General features: G+C 43.8%; 1 protein-coding gene across 1 annotated transcript in view; it reads right to left on the reverse strand.

The window, feature by feature from the left end:
* Positions 1-3468: 3468 nt before the first annotated feature.
* The window catches only part of LYG1 (lysozyme g1), a 43530-nt gene continuing 29297 nt past the window's right edge, over positions 3469-17701 (reverse strand). Inside the window, exons 5-6 of the mRNA XM_075334252.1 lie at positions 12760-12922; positions 3469-3698 (exon numbers count right to left, since the gene is read on the reverse strand). Coding sequence (XP_075190367.1) covers positions 3565-3698; positions 12760-12922 — 297 coding nt within the window. The 3' untranslated portion in view covers positions 3469-3564. The remainder of the gene's footprint in view (positions 3699-12759; positions 12923-17701) is intronic.

The following is a 17701-nucleotide window of genomic DNA, read 5'->3' on the forward strand; positions in this document are numbered from 1 at the left end:
AATTCTGCAACGATGTACAAATATTGCAAGGTAAAAGTTCTATAATGCTGTCCCAAATCTTGAAGGAATCTTCCATTTGAAGAAAGACCTCAATCCAGTCCATTTTCATCAAAAAAAGATTTTTTTTCCCTGAAACAATTTGATAGGGAAAGGGGATGAGATGCATGTGATGTCATGTGTGAAGTATTGGTCTGATTCCCGCTTCAGCTATGATGTGTAAGAAATGCCTTACACTACGGTTGTATTGATATGTTTCATCATCCAGACATCCAAAAATGGCAAATATAGGGCCAAATGGGCTAAATTGGTCAGGTGATTACTTACAAAAGCATTGGAGAGGACAGGAGGCACATTCCATACTGAATCAGGAAAATGCAGTGGATGTTTTCTATAATGTTTTTTCAAAGGCGTTTGATACAATGCCACATAAAAAATTGCTACATAAAATGAGAATAATGGGAGTAGGGGAAGGCTTTGTTGATGTCCTGGTCCTGAGGAAGAGGTGTCAACCTCGAAACGCGTAGACCTATGAAATAAAAAAAGATTTTTATTCATCAACATCTCTACACCTTCAATTGGCTGATGCGCGGCGTTAACCCCTTCTCTTCTCCGGTTTGAATGCTCAGCCACGTGGGCCTGCAGCAGACGCCATTATCTCATGCTTGTCAGTGGTTGTGACTTTCACAACCACAGTCGGTAAGTGTATATTTTTTTATATATACCACTCCTGTCATCTGGTGTTACCCTATCAGCGCTTCTTTTTTCTAGCTTTAAGGCTAATCAAATAATAGGATTAATTAAGAGATGTTAGGTGCTCATGAGAAGAGCATAGTTTTCCTCTATACTATACTATATACTATACTAGTGTGTCCACACTTAGAACACTGTATAATTTTGGTCTCCGATTTATAAGAAGGATATAGCTAAATTACAGAAGGTGCAGAGAGGAGCAACCAAAGTTATTGAAGGAATGGGTGGACCAATACCAAAACAGGTTATTAAACTTAGTTTTTCAAAACTGAATAACCCTAAGGGTTAGGGGCGATCTTATTACAAAGTACAAATACAGTGCCTTGCGAAAATATTCGGCCCCCTTGAATTTTTAAACCTTTTCCCACATTTCAGGCTTCAAACATAAAGATAAAAATTTTAAATTTTTATGGTGAAGAATCAACAAGAAGTGGGACACAATTGTGAAGTTAAATATTTAATGCTTATTTTACATTTTTGTAAAAAATAAAAAAATGATAATTGGGGCGTGCAATATTATTCCGCTCCTTTAAGTTAATAATTAATAATAATTAATTATGGCGCCACCTTTTGCTGCGATTACAGCTGCAAGTCGCTTGGGGTACGTCTTTATCAGTTTTGCACATCGAGAGACTGAAATTCTTGCCCATTCTTACTTTGCAAATAGCTTGAGCTCAGTGAGGTTGGATGGAGAGCGTTTCTGAACAGCAGTTTTCAGCTCTTACGACATTCTCTTTTGGATTTAGGTCTGGACTTTGACTTGGCCATTCTAACACCTGGATAAGTTTATTTGTGAACCATTCCATTGTAGATTTTGCTTTATGTTTTGGATCATTGTCTTGTTGAAAGACAAAGCTTTGTCCCAGTCTCAGGTCTTTTGCAGACTCCAACAGTTTTACTTGAAGAATGGCCCTGTATTTGGCTCCATCCATCTTCCAATTAATTGTAACCGTCTTCCCTGTCCCTGCTGAAGCAAAGCAGGGCCAAATCATAATGCTGCCACCACCATGTTTGACAATGGGGATGGTGTGTTCAGGGTGATGAGCCGTGTTGCTTTTACGCCAAACATATCGTTTGGCACTGTGCCCAAATAGTTCGATTTTGGTTTCATCTGACCAGAGCACCTTCTTCCACATGTTTGGTGTGTCTCCCAGGTGGCTTGTGGCAAACTTTAAACAACACTTTTTATGGATATCTTTGAGAAATGGCTTTCTCCTTGCCACTCTTCCATAAAGGCCAGATTTGTGCAGTGTACGACTGATTGTTGCCCTATGGACAGACTCTCCCACCTCAGCTGTAGATCTCTGCAGTTCATCCAGAGTGATCATGGGCCTCTTGGCTGCATCTCTGATCAGTCTTCTCCTTATTTGATATGAAATTTTTGAGGGACGGCCGGGTCTTGGTAGATTTGCAGTGGTATGATACTCCTTCTATTTCAATATAATTGCTTGCACAGTGCTCCTTGGGGTGTTTAAAGTTTTTTTTAAATCTTTTTGCAACCAAATCCGGCTTTAAACTTCACAACAGTATCACAGACCTGGCTGTTGTGTTCCTTGGTCTTCATGATGGTCTCTGTGCTTTAAACAGAACACTGAGACTATCACAGAGCAGGTGCATTTATACGGAGACTTGATTGCACACAGGTGGCTTATATTTATCATCATCAGTCATTTAAGACAACATTGGATCATTCAGAGATCCTCAATGAACTTCTGGAGTAAGTTTGCTGCACTGAAAGTAAAGGGGCTGAATAATATTGCACTCCGCAATTTTCAGTTTTTTATTTTTTACAAAAATTTAAAATAAGCAATAAATATCGTTCACCTTCCCAATTGTGTCCCACTTGTTGGTTTTTCATCATAAAATTTAAAAATTTTTTATTTTTATGTTTGAAGCCTAAAATGTGGGAAAAGGTTGAAAAATTCAAGGGGGTCGAATACTTTCGCAAGGCACTGTATATGAGGGGACAGTACAGAGACCTTTATAATGATATTTTTACACCTAGGACTACAAGGGGGCATCCTCAACGTCTAGAGGAAAGCATATTTATTCATAATTACAGATGCAGATTCTTTACGGTAAGAGTAGTGAGAATATGGAACTCTCTGCCACATAATGTTGTAATGGTTGATTCATTACTACAATTTAAGAAAGGCAAAAAATGGGGTGAGTGGATTTGAAGTCCTTCTGTGGTTTCTGATGAACTTGCCAGCGATTTGCTCTTTATTTGTTTGTTTTTATGATCTTGTATTTGTTATGACTTGTATTGCAAATGTTTCTCACCGGTGGGTTTAGTTAAGGGTATAGTGGGACGGGTGGGGGGTAAAAGGGATGGCCTGTTTTTAGTTATGTAAAGAATATTGTGAACCTTGATTTATATTGTTATCTTGATGATGCCATGAGGAGTTTTTTTTACCTCCAGTATTTGTATCAAAAACCAGGAGTGGGTGATAAATACAGAAGTGGTGATGTGTTGCCATTATACTTTTCCTCGGATTGTTCCACTCCTGATTTTGTCTTACAGATACTGAGGTAAAAACTCACTAAATACTCCACATGTGCACATTGGAATGAGCATTTTTAAGAAATTTCTGTACAAACTGCTATGGGTATTGGCCCTTCTTTATTTCTACTGTAGTGTATAAGCCTCCTTTGGTATCTTGGTTAGGTGAAAGAGGATAAGAAAATTAGACAGACATAGCCATGGAAAGTGATTCATGAACTTTTATTGATAATGGAATGATAGTACTGCAGAGGAAAGGCTGTTCACTACATACAAGAATTACCGTACTTTATTAGCATTATGCGTTAAAGTTAATATCCTTGTCTCTTATAAAACTTTGCTCTGCCAATAACATCATTTGCGTAGTCTTTGCCTGTTGTGCGGCTATCAGGATCATGTAAGTTGGTGACATTGCCTGGACCAGCATTGTAGGCTGCAAGAGCACCTGTGAAATAATGCATGAAATTAATAGGAATTTACAAAGTGTCAAGACACACATGTAGCTGCACTGTTAGTATGCCACATTGACAAAAAAAGTAATGATTTTTTATGTCTGCTTGGTAGTTACAGGTGAAACATGTTTATACCATTTAGTATATGTGAGTGCAGAATATTAATACCATAGTGACAATTGAGAATACAGATTTTTTTTTTTCTTTTGCATGTGCCTAGATTTCTTATAATCCCTTGCAAAATGTTGATACTGGAAAATGCACAGTATTTTCGCTAACAAAACTTGGACCATACCCTTAGGTATGTGCACACATCTTTTTTTAAATGAGTGTGCCCCAAAACCCACCTGAAAAAGCGCTCAAAAGAATGAACATGTGCAATTCTATGTTAGGCTATATGCCCATGGGACTCTGTACCCGCGGATATATCTGCAGATACGACCACAGGTTTCCCGCAGCTGATCCCTGGAATCCGTAGCTATCCATAGCTGTGGGATTCCAGCGAAATAGCTACGGTAAACCTGCGGACATTCATGCAACTTATCTGCGGAAGGCCCTGGCCTCAATCTCCATAGGCGGGACATACGCAGGTATTTCCGCAGGAATAATTGACATACAGGTACGTGCGGCTGCGAGACATCCGCAGCATGTTCCGCAGCCGCACATACCGCAGCATGCACACAGACACTCCCCATGTCCCGTAGGATAACATGGGGAGTGTCTACTTGCTTAAACCTGCAGATTTATCTAGAAAATCCAGATAAATCCGCAGGTTTTCTGCGGCAAAATTCGCGTGTACATAGTCCCGTGGGCACATAAACTAAAAGCAACTGCAGAGTGCAGGGTTAGTCAGGTGTTCCCTGTTCCCAGTGATTGCCCAGATACTTAGCTGAGCAGTAGAGATGAGCGAACCGGTCACGGTTCGGCTCGAGGTCGGTTCGCCGAACGGAGGTCCCGTTCGAGTTCGGTTCGTCGAACGTTCGACGAACCGAACTCGAACTGCATAGGAAACAATGGCAGGCAATCACAAACACATAAAAACACCTAGAAAACACCCTCAAAGGTGTCCAAAAGGTGACAAACAACTCACAACACAACACAAACACATGGGAAAGTGACAAGGACAAATTCTCATGTGAAAACAAAACAGTGTTACGAGGAAAAAGAGGATGAGACACAGATATAGGCATGGCATGCCCTTCTAAAATCATGTAAAACACCGCAAGGTGACTCCAAGCGGAGTCTCCCTTTTTTCCAAAAATTGGGCCACACAGACACCTTATCAGTGGCAGCACTTGTGCCCTAGTTGCAAACAGGATGTTTTGATTTGCATCAAGCACATTCAAAAATACGCCATACTTAACCGTCCCCAGGATGACACCGGGGTAGGTAGCAAAGTCTTTCCTGATCCCAGCTCTGTTCATCTTGGATCATTTTTAAAAAACACAGCAAGCAAGGGTTACTCCAAGCGGAGTCTCCCTTTTTTTCCAAAAATTGGGCCCCACACACACCCACCCATTCAGTGGCAGCAGTTGTGCCCCAGTTGTACACTTCACAGCTAGATTTGCATCAAGCACATTCAAAAATACGCCATAATTAACCGTCCCCAGCATGACACCGGGGTAGGTAGCAAAGTCTTTCCTGATCCCAGCTCTGTTCATCTTGGATCATTTTTAAAAAACACAGCAAGCAAGGGTTACTCCAAGCGGAGTCTCCCTTTTTTTCCAAAAATTGGGCCCCACACACACCCACCCATTCAGTGGCAGCAGTTGTGCCCCAATTGTACACTTCACAGCTAGATTTGCATCAAGCACATTCAAAAATACGCCATAATTAACCGTCCCCAGCATGACACCGGGGTAGGTAGCAAAGTCTTTCCTGATCCCAGCTCTGTTCATCTTGGATCATTTTTAAAAAACACAGCAAGCAAGGGTTACTCCAAGCGGAGTCTCCCTTTTTTTCCAAAAATTGGGCCCCAAACACACCCACCCATTCAGTGGCAGCAGTTGTGCCCCAGTTGTACACTTCACAGCTAGATTTGCATCAAGCACATTCAAAAATACGCCATAATTAACCGTCCCCAGCATGACACCGGGGTAGGTAGATAAAGTCTTTCCTGATCCCAGCTCTGTTCATCTTGGATCATTTTTAAAAAACACAGCAAGCAAGGGTTACTCTAAGCGGAGTCTCCCTTTTTTTCCAAAAATTGGGCCCCACACACACCCACCCATTCAGTGGCAGCACTTGTGCCCTAGTTGTACACTTCACAGCTAGATTTGCATCAAGCACATTCAAAAATACGCTATTCTTAACCGTCCCCAGGATGACACCGGGGTAGGTAGCAAAGTATTTCCTGATACCAGCTCTGTTCATCTTGGATCATTTTTAAAAAACACAGCAAGCAAGGGTTACTCCAAGCGGAGTCTCCCTTTTTTTTCCAAAAATTGGGCCACACAGACACCTTATCAGTGGCAGCACTTGTGCCCTAGTTGCAAACAGGATGTTTTGATTTGCATCAAGCACATTCAAAAATACACCATACTTAACCGTCCCCAGGATGACACCGGGGTAGGTAGCAAAGTCTTTCCTGATCCCAGCTCTGTTCATCTTGGATCATTTTTAAAAAACACAGCAAGCAAGGGTTACTCCAAGCGGAGTCTCCCTTTTTTTCCAAAAATTGGGCCACACAGACACCTTATCAGTGGCAGCACTTGTGCCCTAGTTGCAAACAGGATGTTTTGAATTGCATCAAGCACATTCAAAAATACGCCATAATTAACCGTCCCCAGCATGACACCGGGGTAGGTAGATAAAGTCTTTCCTGATCCCAGCTCTGTTCATCTTGGCTCCTTTTTAAAAAACACAGCAAGCAAGGGTTACTCCAAGCGGAGTCTCCCTTTTTTCAAAAAATTGGGCCACACAGACACCTTATCAGTGGCAGCACTTGTGCCCTAGTTGCAAACAGGATGTTTTGATTTGCATCAAGCACATTCCAAATCCACAAGCATTTACTCTCCCCAGGATGACACAGGGGTAGTAAATTCCTGGTGGATCCATGACTTGTTCATTTTGATGAACGTTAGTCTGTCCACATTGTCACTGGACAGACGCGTGCGCTTATCTGTCAGCACACACCCAGCAGCACTGAAGACACGTTCAGAGACAACGCTGGCAGCTGGACACGACAAAATCTCCAAGGCGTAACTGGAGAGCTCTGGCCATTTTTCTAGATTTGAAGCCCAAAAGGAGCAAGGCTCCATTTGCAAAGTCATGGCATCGATGTTCATTTGGAGATACTCCTGTATCATCCTCTCCAGCCGTTGACTATGTGTCAGACTTGTTGTCTCTGGTGGCCTTGCAAAGGAGGGTCTAAAAAAATTATGAAAAGATTCCATAAAATTGCTGTTACCAGCACCAGATACAGTCCTACTGGTACGGGTAGACTGTTGAAGATGACGAGACCATCCCATGTTTGTCAAGTTACAACTGGGAGAATCACTCCCTGCACCTGCACGGTTGTTTGGTGGAAAAGCCGAGCTAAGATCGAGTAACAGCTTCTGCTGATACTCCTGCATACGTGCGTCCCTTTCTATGGCTGGAATTATGTCACAAAATTTGGACTTGTACCGGGGATCTAATAGTGTGGCAATCCAGTAGTCATCATCACTTCTAATTTTGACAATACGAGGGTCATGTTGGAGGTAGTGCAACAAGAAGGCACTCATGTGTCTTGCGCAGCCATGCGGACCAAGTCCACGCTCTGTTTGTGGCATAGAGGTGCTAACCGTTCTTTCATCCTCTGACATCTCCCCCCAACCTCTTTCAACTGAAATTTTACCAAGATCTCCCTCATCTGCTGAGTCTTCCATGTCCATGGACAGTTCGTCCTCCATTTCTTCATGTTCTCCTGCACCTTCCTCAACATTTCGCCTACTACTATGCGCCCTTGTTGATCCCTGTCCCCCATGGTCCCATGCCTGCTGCGTTGGTGATGATGAACGTCTGGACCTTGGTGATGTTGTTGTCCCTTGCGCATATGAATCCTCCTGTAGTTCCTCGCCTTCCTGTTGTCCCACCCCCTGACTCCGAATAGTGTTTAGCGTGTGCTCCAGCATGTAAATGACTGGAATTGTCATGCTGATAATGGCATTGTCAGCGCTAAACATATTCGTCGCCATGTCGAAACTGTGCAGAAGGGTGCATATGTCCTTGATCTGAGACCACTCCATCAGGGTGATCTGCCCCACCTCTGCATCTCGTTGGCCCAGGCTATACGTCATGACGTATTGCACCAGGGCTCGGCGGTGCTGCCACAGTCGCTGTAACATGTGGAGAGTCGAATTCCAGCGTGTCGCCACATCGCATTTCAGGCGATGAACCGGCAGGCCGAAAGACTTCTGGAGAGATGCAAGTCGCTCAGCTGCGGCGGTTGAACGGCGGAAGTGAGCAGACAGTTTACGTGCCCTGGTCAGAAGGCCATCTAGGCCGGGATAGTGTGTTAAGAATTGCTGGACGACAAGGTTCAACACGTGAGCCATACAAGGCACGTGTGTCACCTTGCCCAGGCGAAGGGCCGCACCCAGGTTTGCAGCATTGTCGCACACGGCCTTACCAGGCTGCAGGTTGAGTGGAGACAACCATTTATTAAACTCTGACTGCAGAGCTGACCACAACTCCTCAGCTGTGTGACTCCTATTCCCAAGACATGTCAAGCTAAAGACCGCCTGATGCCGTTGCGCTCTGCTGCCAGCATAGTAATGAGGGGTGCGTGATTCCTTCTGCGCAGTGAGAACGCTGGTGGCCTGACCAGGCAGGCTTGGGGCGGAGGTGGAGGACCCAGATGAGGCAGAAGCAGTGGCGGAACTTGGACAGACAGAGGATTGACACACAAGTCGTGGGGACGGCAAGACTTGTGCAGCAGACCCTTCACCATCTATCACCATAGTTACCCAGTGCCCAGTCAGCGACATGTAACGTCCCTGTCCATGCTTACTGGTCCAAGTATCGGTGGTGAAATGCACCCGTTCACACACAGAGTTTCTCAAGGAAGCGGTGATGTTGTGTGCGACATGCTGGTGTAGCGCGGGCACACCTTTCTTAGAGAAGTAGTGGCGACTAGGCATCTGGTACTGGGGCACAGCGACAGACATAAGGTCTCTAAAATCCTGTGTGTCCACTAGGCGGAAAGGCAGCATTTCGGTAGCCAAGAGCTTACAGAGGGATAGAGTCAACCTCTTAGCTTTGTCATGGGTCGCAGGAAATGGCCTTTTATTTGACCACATCTGAGGGACAGAGATCTGGCTGCTGTGTGTAGACGGTGTTGAGTAGGGTGTCCCTGGAAAAATGCAGGTTTGTGAGGAAAGTGCAGGCGGAGACATGATGTTGCCTTCATCCAACGTTGGTGCTATCAATGTCTGAGAGAGCTGTACACACTCACTTGTTTCCCCTTCCAAACCGACTGACGACCTACCAAGCAAAGTGCCTGTTGCGGTTACAGTGGTGGAAGTTGTGCGTGGAAAACCAGGTGTGACAGCTGTCCCCACAGTCCTAGAAGATGAAGAGCGCGCGGATGCACTGGAAGGGGCAGGCCGTGGATGGTTCGCTCCGCTAGGCCGCATTGCAGCACAGTGAGCTTCCCACCGGGACCTATGATATTTATTCATGTGACGATTCATGGAAGAAGTTGTCAAACTGCTGAGGTTTTGACCTCTACTAACAGACGCACGACAAATTTTACACATCACATAATTTGGGCGATCTTTTTCTATGTCAAAAAAGGACCAGGCTAGGCAAGGCTTAGAGGGCATGCGACCTGCTGAGCCCTCCCGACTAGTGCTCAGAGGCAGAGTGGTGGCTGAGGATGGAGTTGTAGACGTGCTACCAGTGCTCCGACTCTGTCCAGGAAGGCGCAAGGTAACTTCGTCGTCGGTTGCATCCTCCTCCACCGCCTCTGTTGACCTCCTCGAGTGCCTGACTGGGGGTTGACAGTAGGTGGGATCTAGAACTTCATCATCAATTGTTGTGTTTGCACTCCCCTCCCCCTCAGACCGAGCCTCTTCTTGCCCTGACCGAATATTTAAGTTGTCATCCCAATCGGGTATCTGCGTCTCATCTTCATCAGTATGTTCCTCATTGTCTATAACCACAGGTGTTACAGTTTGTGACAAAGGGTCAACATTATGCTCAGAAACTTGGTCCTCACGGCCTGAATCAGAGTCACAAAGGTTCTGGGCATCACTGCAGACCATTTCCTGGTCTGTACTCACTGTAGCTTGGGAGCAGACTTCTGATTCCCAGGCTATAGTGTGACTGAACAGCTCTGCAGACTCAGCCATCTCAGTTCCACCATACTGTGCAAGGCTGATGGAGACTTCAGAGCTGGGAGAAAGCAAGTTTGATTGGGATGACAACTCAGAGGACTGGTGTTTTTTGGATGCGGTACTTGAAGTGGCTGAGAGGGCACTTGTTGGACCACTTGAGATCCATTCAAACATTTTCCTTTTTTGGCCATCATCTACCTTTGTTCCTGTTGTTCGTGTCCGTAAAAAAGGGAGCACATCGGATTGTCCATGGTAAGTAGTAGACATCTTACTTTTGCTGGTAGATGGTCTGTCTTCAGCAGATGATAATGGAGCTTTGCCACCTTCCCCACGGACAAACCCTTTTTTTCCTTTTCCAGCATGCCTCTTCCCCTTTCCACCAGCATCTGTCATTTTGCCACTCATGTTGATTGCGACAAGATTGTGCACTGAAAATGTGGTAGTAAAAATTGAGAGGTGGTGTAGATTGCAGCGGTGGTCTAGCTTTATTAACAGCAGAATAATAAAGAATAAATATCCCTGATAATGCAACTACAGCCCTTAAACTGGCAACATAAATTGCTAGTATAATGGCTTAGTTATAATGAGTTGGAGTGTGCAATGCAGGCAGACGTGCTGCAAATATCTGTGCACTACTGGGACTATACAGAAGTCCAACAGCCACGTTTAGGATGCCACTAGGTACACTCAGTGTTTGCTAGTATAATGGCTTAGTAACTATCAGTTGGAGTGTGCAATGCAGGCAGAGGTGCTGCAAATATCTGTGCACTAGTGGGACTATACAGAAGTCCAATAGCCACGTTTAGGATGACACTAGGTACACTCAGTGTTTGCTAGTATAATGGCTTAGTTATAATGAGTTGGAGTGTGCAATGCAGGCAGAGGTGCTGCAAATATCTGTGCACTAGTGGGACTATACAGAAGTCCAATAGCCACGTTTAGGATGACACTAGGTACACTCAGTGTTTGCTAGTATAATGGCTTAGTTATAATGAGTTGGAGTGTGCAATGCAGGCAGACGTGCTGCAAATATCTGTGCACTAGTGGGACTATACAGAAGTCCAATAGCCACGTTTAGGATGACACTAGGTACACTCAGTGTTTGCTAGTATAATGGCTTAGTTATAATGAGTTGGAGTGTGCAATGCAGGCAGACGTGCTGCAAATATCTGTGCACTACTGGGACTATACAGAAGTCCAACAGCCACGTTTAGGATGCCACTAGGTACACTCAGTGTTTGCTAGTATAATGGCTTAGTTATAATGAGTTGGAGTGTGCAGAGGACAGGAGGGTACAGTGCCAGGGTTGTGGGGCTCTGGGTAGAGGAATGGAAGCCTGCCTTTCTATTCCCTCCTAATGGGGAAATGCAGCGAGGAAATCCCTGACCTTAGCTACACAGACACTGTCTCTGTTTTCAGGACCTGTCACCTATGGCTCTGACCCTGCCGGTACGAGCCCTTAAAAGGACTGATAGAAAGTGCTATCCCTAAGCTGTCCAGCGTTGTGTATGGAGCGCATACAGCAGTATCGGCGATAGGACTCAGGACGGAGCTGCGCCAGTGATGTCTGACACCAAAGACGCAGAAGAGATAATGGCGTCCGGACAGGCAGATACTCATTTTTATAATGCAGGGACATGTGACATGGACATCCTATCACACATGCCATTGCTTCTCTGGCTAAAAGTCCACTTAGCTGTGTGTGTGTCTGGGATTGGCTGACATGCTGGCCCTCCCCACTACACGCGCGCGCTTAGGGAAGGAAGACAAGGAAGAAAAAAAAAAATGGCGATCGCCATTATCCATACAGCAGTGATCTGAAGGCGATGTTCCCGCACACTATACACTGAAATTTCATAATAGTGTGAGTCACAGAGTGACTTACACTATTACAGCGGAAAGCCAGCTAGGAATTAGCTGTTTTTTTGCTGCTAGAACCGTTCTCGAACGTATCTAGAACTATCGAGCTTTTGCAAAAAAGCTCGAGTTCTAGTTCGATCTAGAACAGGCCCCAAAATCACGCGAGCCGCGAACTGGAGAACCACGAACCTAGAACCGCGCTCAACTCTACTGAGCAGTTTCTCCCAGAACTCTTCCAGTCATAGCTTTCTGTTCAGTGATATTTGTTGGCCTGTATTCCTGTGCTGTGTTTGTTGCCTGACCTTAGACCTCCTTCTAACCATCCATTTGCTTAGCATTTAAGCTCTTATCCGCTATCCTTCAGGTATTCTGTCTCCGGACCGTGACCTGACTACACCTATGTTTATCCCCTTAGGCTATGTTCACAAACTGCATCTTTTATTGCGTTTTTGAGGTCACAAAGAAGCACCAAAATGCATGCATTTTGTTCCCCCAGCAAAGTCTATGAGATTTTTATTTTGCTGTCCACACTGTGCATTTTGTCTGCGTTTTTGAAGATGCAGTATGTTAATTCTTTTTGCATTTTTCCAGCGTTTTTGAGCACTTCCAGTCAATAGATTTGACTTAAACGCATTGGGCAAAATGTGTTAAAAACGTATCTAATGCATGTGTTTTTTGATGTGTTTAGTTTTTGCCGCGGGTGCATTTTCTGGGGCCAAAAACGCTGCCTTTTAAGATGTACTATGTGAACATAGCCTTAATCCTTGACCTGGGTACCTGATCCCTTAACACTCGACTACCCTTCCTCACGACCTGTCATTAGTGGCTAACGTCACACAAGGACATTAGATATTTTTCTGTAATCAGTAGTTACCTTTCATTTGCTCTTCTTTTGTAAACCCTGGAAATTTTTTACCTATTGCTGTAAACATGGAGGCCAGAATCTCTGTACCCTGTAAAATGTGTACTTTAGTATTCCAATCCCTAGGGTTTTCAGAATTCCAATCTCCACGAAGTGTATGATGACGTTTATCAATCTATAAGGAATAATACAGAGATTAAACATAAGTAGATGACCACTCACGTAAAGAGACACAAGGACACTAAATATGAAACATGAGTTAGGCAAACACAGTGGCAAAATCAAGAAAAGTCCGGCACCATTTATATAAATGTCCTGTTGTATTACAAGTGGACGGGGGACTCAATGTCCAAAAAAAAAACGCAACTCTGTGATGCGCATCCTCCTATGTAGTAATGAGAACAATCCAAAGAAGAAGAGTGAAAAAGGTGGCACTCGCCAATCTGTTTAAAAGTCCTTTAATTCTTCAAAACATTAAAACATGCGGGCGGGTGGATGCGGGCAATGTCTGGATGACAGCCATTTTGAACAGGATTTTGCTCCTACAGGTCCTGACCCTAAATTACATCTTACCACTTCCTCTTGAAGCGGACTGTGCTCTCACGTCATTATAACCACGTAGTATAAAAGTAACATTACTCAATACATTCATAAACATACAGATAATCTATTTTTACCATTCTATCCTAACCCACCTTGTGCTTTAAAATGAATGATCCATCTTGCTTCTTTCTTTAGCAAAAACCTGTGGAAATTCCCTCCTTGTGGCAGAAGATTAACATTCCCCAAAGCAGCAAAGGTAAGAACCTCGGGATTTGCCTGATGCCTGTCACAAATGATTCATTAAACGAGGTGATGCTTTTTCTGATGTAATAGATTGAAAATATTCTGTAAATCTGACAGAGTGGTTTAATAGCTTTACCAATGTAAAACAATCCACAAGGACAGAATATAATGGACACTACTAATTTTGTTTTGCATGAAATGAAGTGAATGACTTGATAAAATTCTGAACCTATTTTTGTGGGCTTTAAAGTTTGTGAAATTTACAAAAGGTGCAATTGCCACACTTGAAATTACTTACCGGACCTGCTTATTCTAGCCATTTTGAATTAGGTTTTACACGATTGTAGACCGAATGTCCTTCAGATTGTAACATCTCCTGAATGTGGCTATACCGTATGGGTATAACATCTGTTAAATGCCAGTAACTCTCCAATAAATACATGACATGGTACAGTGATGGAGGGGAGAGAGGGAAGTTGACCCACTGTTCCAGAACCAGGCTTACCCTGAGAGGGGCGTGACTAAGTGCCTACCTAGCCTTCACCAGAGCTTCTGATGGGGAGGTTGGACTTGTCTGAGCATAGGCACCAAGTACCACTCCAGGGCAGCTCCAGGTTGTGGTGCTCCACCAAGGTCAGCGCAGGCAATAGAGGAGAAGGGATACACTGCTAAAAGGGAAGCATAGTAAGGGGCAAACCCTGACACTTAACCCTCATGCAAAACAACATTTGTGGTGTAGATTATATCCTGTCCTTGTGGCTTGTTTTACATTGGTAGAACTGTTAGACTACTCTTATTACCTCATTTAATCAATCATATTTGTGAAAGACATCCGGCAAATCCAGAGGTTTTTACCTTTGCTGTCTTAGGGAGAGTTAGGGGTACTTTGCACACTACGACATCGCAAGCCGATGCTGCGATGCCGAGCGCGATAGTCCCCGCCCCCGTCGCAGCAGCGATATTTTGTGATTGCTGTCGTAGTGAACATTATCGCTACGGCAGCTTCACATGCACTTACCTGCCCTGCGACGTCACTCTGGCCGGCGAACCGCCTCCTTCGTAAGGGAGCGGGTCGTGCGGCGTCACAGCGACGTCACACGGCAGGCGGCCAATAGGAGCAGAGGGTCAGAGATGATCAGGACGTAAACATCCCGTCCACCTTCTTCCTTCCACATTGCAGGCGGGGCACAGGTAAGGTGATGTTCCTCGCTCCTGCGGCTTCACACACAGCGATGTGTGCTGTCTGCTGGAACGAGGAACAACATCGTACCGTCGCTGCTGCAAAATTATGGAAATATCGGACCCTACACCGATCATACGATAACGCTTTTGCGCTTGTTAATCGTATGTAAAAGAATTCACATACTGCGATGTCGACAGCGACGCCGGATGTGCGTCACTTTCGATTTGACCCCACCAACATCGCACCTGCGATGTCGTAGTGTGCAAAGTACCCCTTAATCTTCCACCACAAGGAGGGGATCGCCACATCCTTCTTTATTGCTAAAGAAGGAAGCAAAATTGATCATTCCTTTTTAAAGTGCAAAGTGGGTTGCGACTGAATAAAAACGATTTATCTGTATTTTTACATGATTACAACGACGTGGGCGCACAGACGTCTTCAAGAGGAAGTAGTAACACGTCATTTAGGGTCAGGATCTGTAGAAGCGCAATCCTGAGCAAAACGGCCGTTGTCCAGATGCTTTGCGCATCCACTCACCCACATATTTTACTGTTTTGATGAATTAAATGACTTTTAAATGTATTGGTGAGTGCCACCTTTTTCATTCTTTGGATGAAACATGAGTTACTTACTACTAAGGATGAGTAAACCCGAACTGTAATGTTGGGGGTTCACACCATAGACCTAGTGTCTGATGCTCTAATCCGAACACTGACTTCTCATAGAAGTCCGTGGTCGCGTTTGGATGCTAAATAAAGTTTGTTGTCAGGCTGCAGTTCAGCCAATCAACAAGCTTTTCGCCAAGGTGAAGATGCCTGGACACTGCTGGGAACAAAATTAAAGAAATTTATGACATGGGGTCCTCCCATTTTTTTGATAACCAACGCAGGACAGCAGACAGCTGGGAGGTGATCTCATTAGGCTGGGAAGGGCCATGGTTATTTACCAGCGGACAGCCCCCTAAAATTGATGTACCACATTACATGCACCAATTCTGGCGCTTTGCCCAGCTCTTCCTGATTGCCCTGGTGCAAATAACCATGGACCTTCCCACCCTGATAATATCAGCCCCCAGCTCTCTGCTTTACCGTTACTGGTTATCAAAAATACGGGGGATTCCCAAGCCGTTTTTTTTTTCATTATTTTTTTTGGGTTTTTTTTTAGCTTAAAGCAGGCTAAACACCCTTTTGTGCTACATGAAAGGTACTAAAGGGAGCAAGTTTAAAATATGAAAGGTGGGACATTATATAGCTGCAGAATGTCTCTTTTCTATCCATTTACTTTACTTTGGGTACAAAAAAAAAACAAAACGTGCAAATCAAAAAATGCATATAAATTTTTTTTTTTTTTTTGCTCTATGAAGGAAGTCTGAAAATAGGCTTGTGTGCGGGCATATGATTGACTCATTTCTTTATCCACATTTGTTTGCAGGGAAATAGCTCTTACCCCCATTTTGCAGCCCCCTAGTCCTTACCACGACCATTTTACAGCACAAAAGTTTGAGTCCCCATTGACTTTTAATGGGTTCGGGGTCAAGTTCGGGTACCTAACCAAACTTTTAACTACAGTTCAGCTGAGCCCGAACATCCACAGGTCCTCCCCTGACATACTACACATAATAGTTAATCAACACTTTACATATTTTAGTTAGGAATTGTCCTTTAAGGTCTTATCTGAGATTTCAAACATTTTGCACCAAGAATGTAAATGTAAAGCACTAATCTGATAAAAATGTGTAACTCACAAGTCTGCAATTCTGGAGTATGTTTTTCATCCCTTTTGTTTTGCAATACTTCTTCTAATACAACATGTATACAGATGAGCAGGTATTTTCCATTTCAATTGAATTGTATGAAATTTGCAGGTCCTGGCAAATTTGATCAACTTGTCACTCAATTTGTCCAAATCATTAAAAAATTGTTCACCGCCATTTTATACATTGCAGAAGAGGGTGTTGGTCACATAAGACTGACATGACCTTAGCCACAACTGTCCCCATAATACCTTCCAGCTAGCATATCACATGATATAGTGCAGACAGTTAAGGTGGACTATCATGGCCTTTAGAATAGCCTGAGCCAGAGAAGGTAGTAACCATCGTTACTAACCAAATTTAGGATTATTTAGGACAGTACGAGTATGCCATATCTCAAAGCTATACTCAAGGCAGTAATTATCTTCTTCAGCACTGCAGTTATACAACAGGAGTGTAGTAGCCTTTGAATAATACAGAGATTAGAGATTCAATTGATATGGAGACCAAGATAGGAGCACTTCCAGAATCAGTGATGGGTTGTAGCTTTCATTCGTTCTAATGCATTTGAATAACAATCTAAAGTTTTTCTCTTCTTCACGCTTAGGGCTCATGCGCACGTAACTGCTGAATATTCTGCAGCGATTTGACAGCACATGTGCGCTTCAAATCGCTGCAGAAACACTGCATAATGGATGCAGTTTTGTTTGTATGAAAAAGCCGATTTCATGCGCTATGGCTGCTGCCACCACCATAGACAGAGTGGGAGCTGCATCCAGAACGCACAAATAATTGACATGCTCATATTATGAACGCACGGATTTGGGTCAAAATTTTAGCACCCAAATCGCTGCGTTCATAAAAGCATCGTGTGCACGTGTCATGGACAATCTACATAGATTGTACAGGGGACGCAGGACACATGCATTTACGCTGCAGTGCAATACGCAGCGTAAATGCATGCAATTACGCAACGTGCGTGCACAGCCTTAATGCACTAGAAAACAGAAGCAAACAGCACAATAGTTTTCACTGAAAAATAAAAAAAAATCCTAAATCAAATGTGTGTGCTTGTTTGTCACAAGCAATTTTACTACATTTGTACCTTCCTTGCGCAATTGCTTTTCTTAAAAGATTAAAAAAAATTCAAAACAAAAGAAAATTCCTCAAACGCTAGACATTGTGTTTACCTTGCACAGTATGCATATAAAACCATTTTTTTGCACATCTAT

Source organism: Anomaloglossus baeobatrachus, chromosome 2 (assembly GCF_048569485.1).
Source record: "Anomaloglossus baeobatrachus isolate aAnoBae1 chromosome 2, aAnoBae1.hap1, whole genome shotgun sequence".
Classification (NCBI taxonomy): domain Eukaryota; kingdom Metazoa; phylum Chordata; class Amphibia; order Anura; family Aromobatidae; genus Anomaloglossus; species Anomaloglossus baeobatrachus.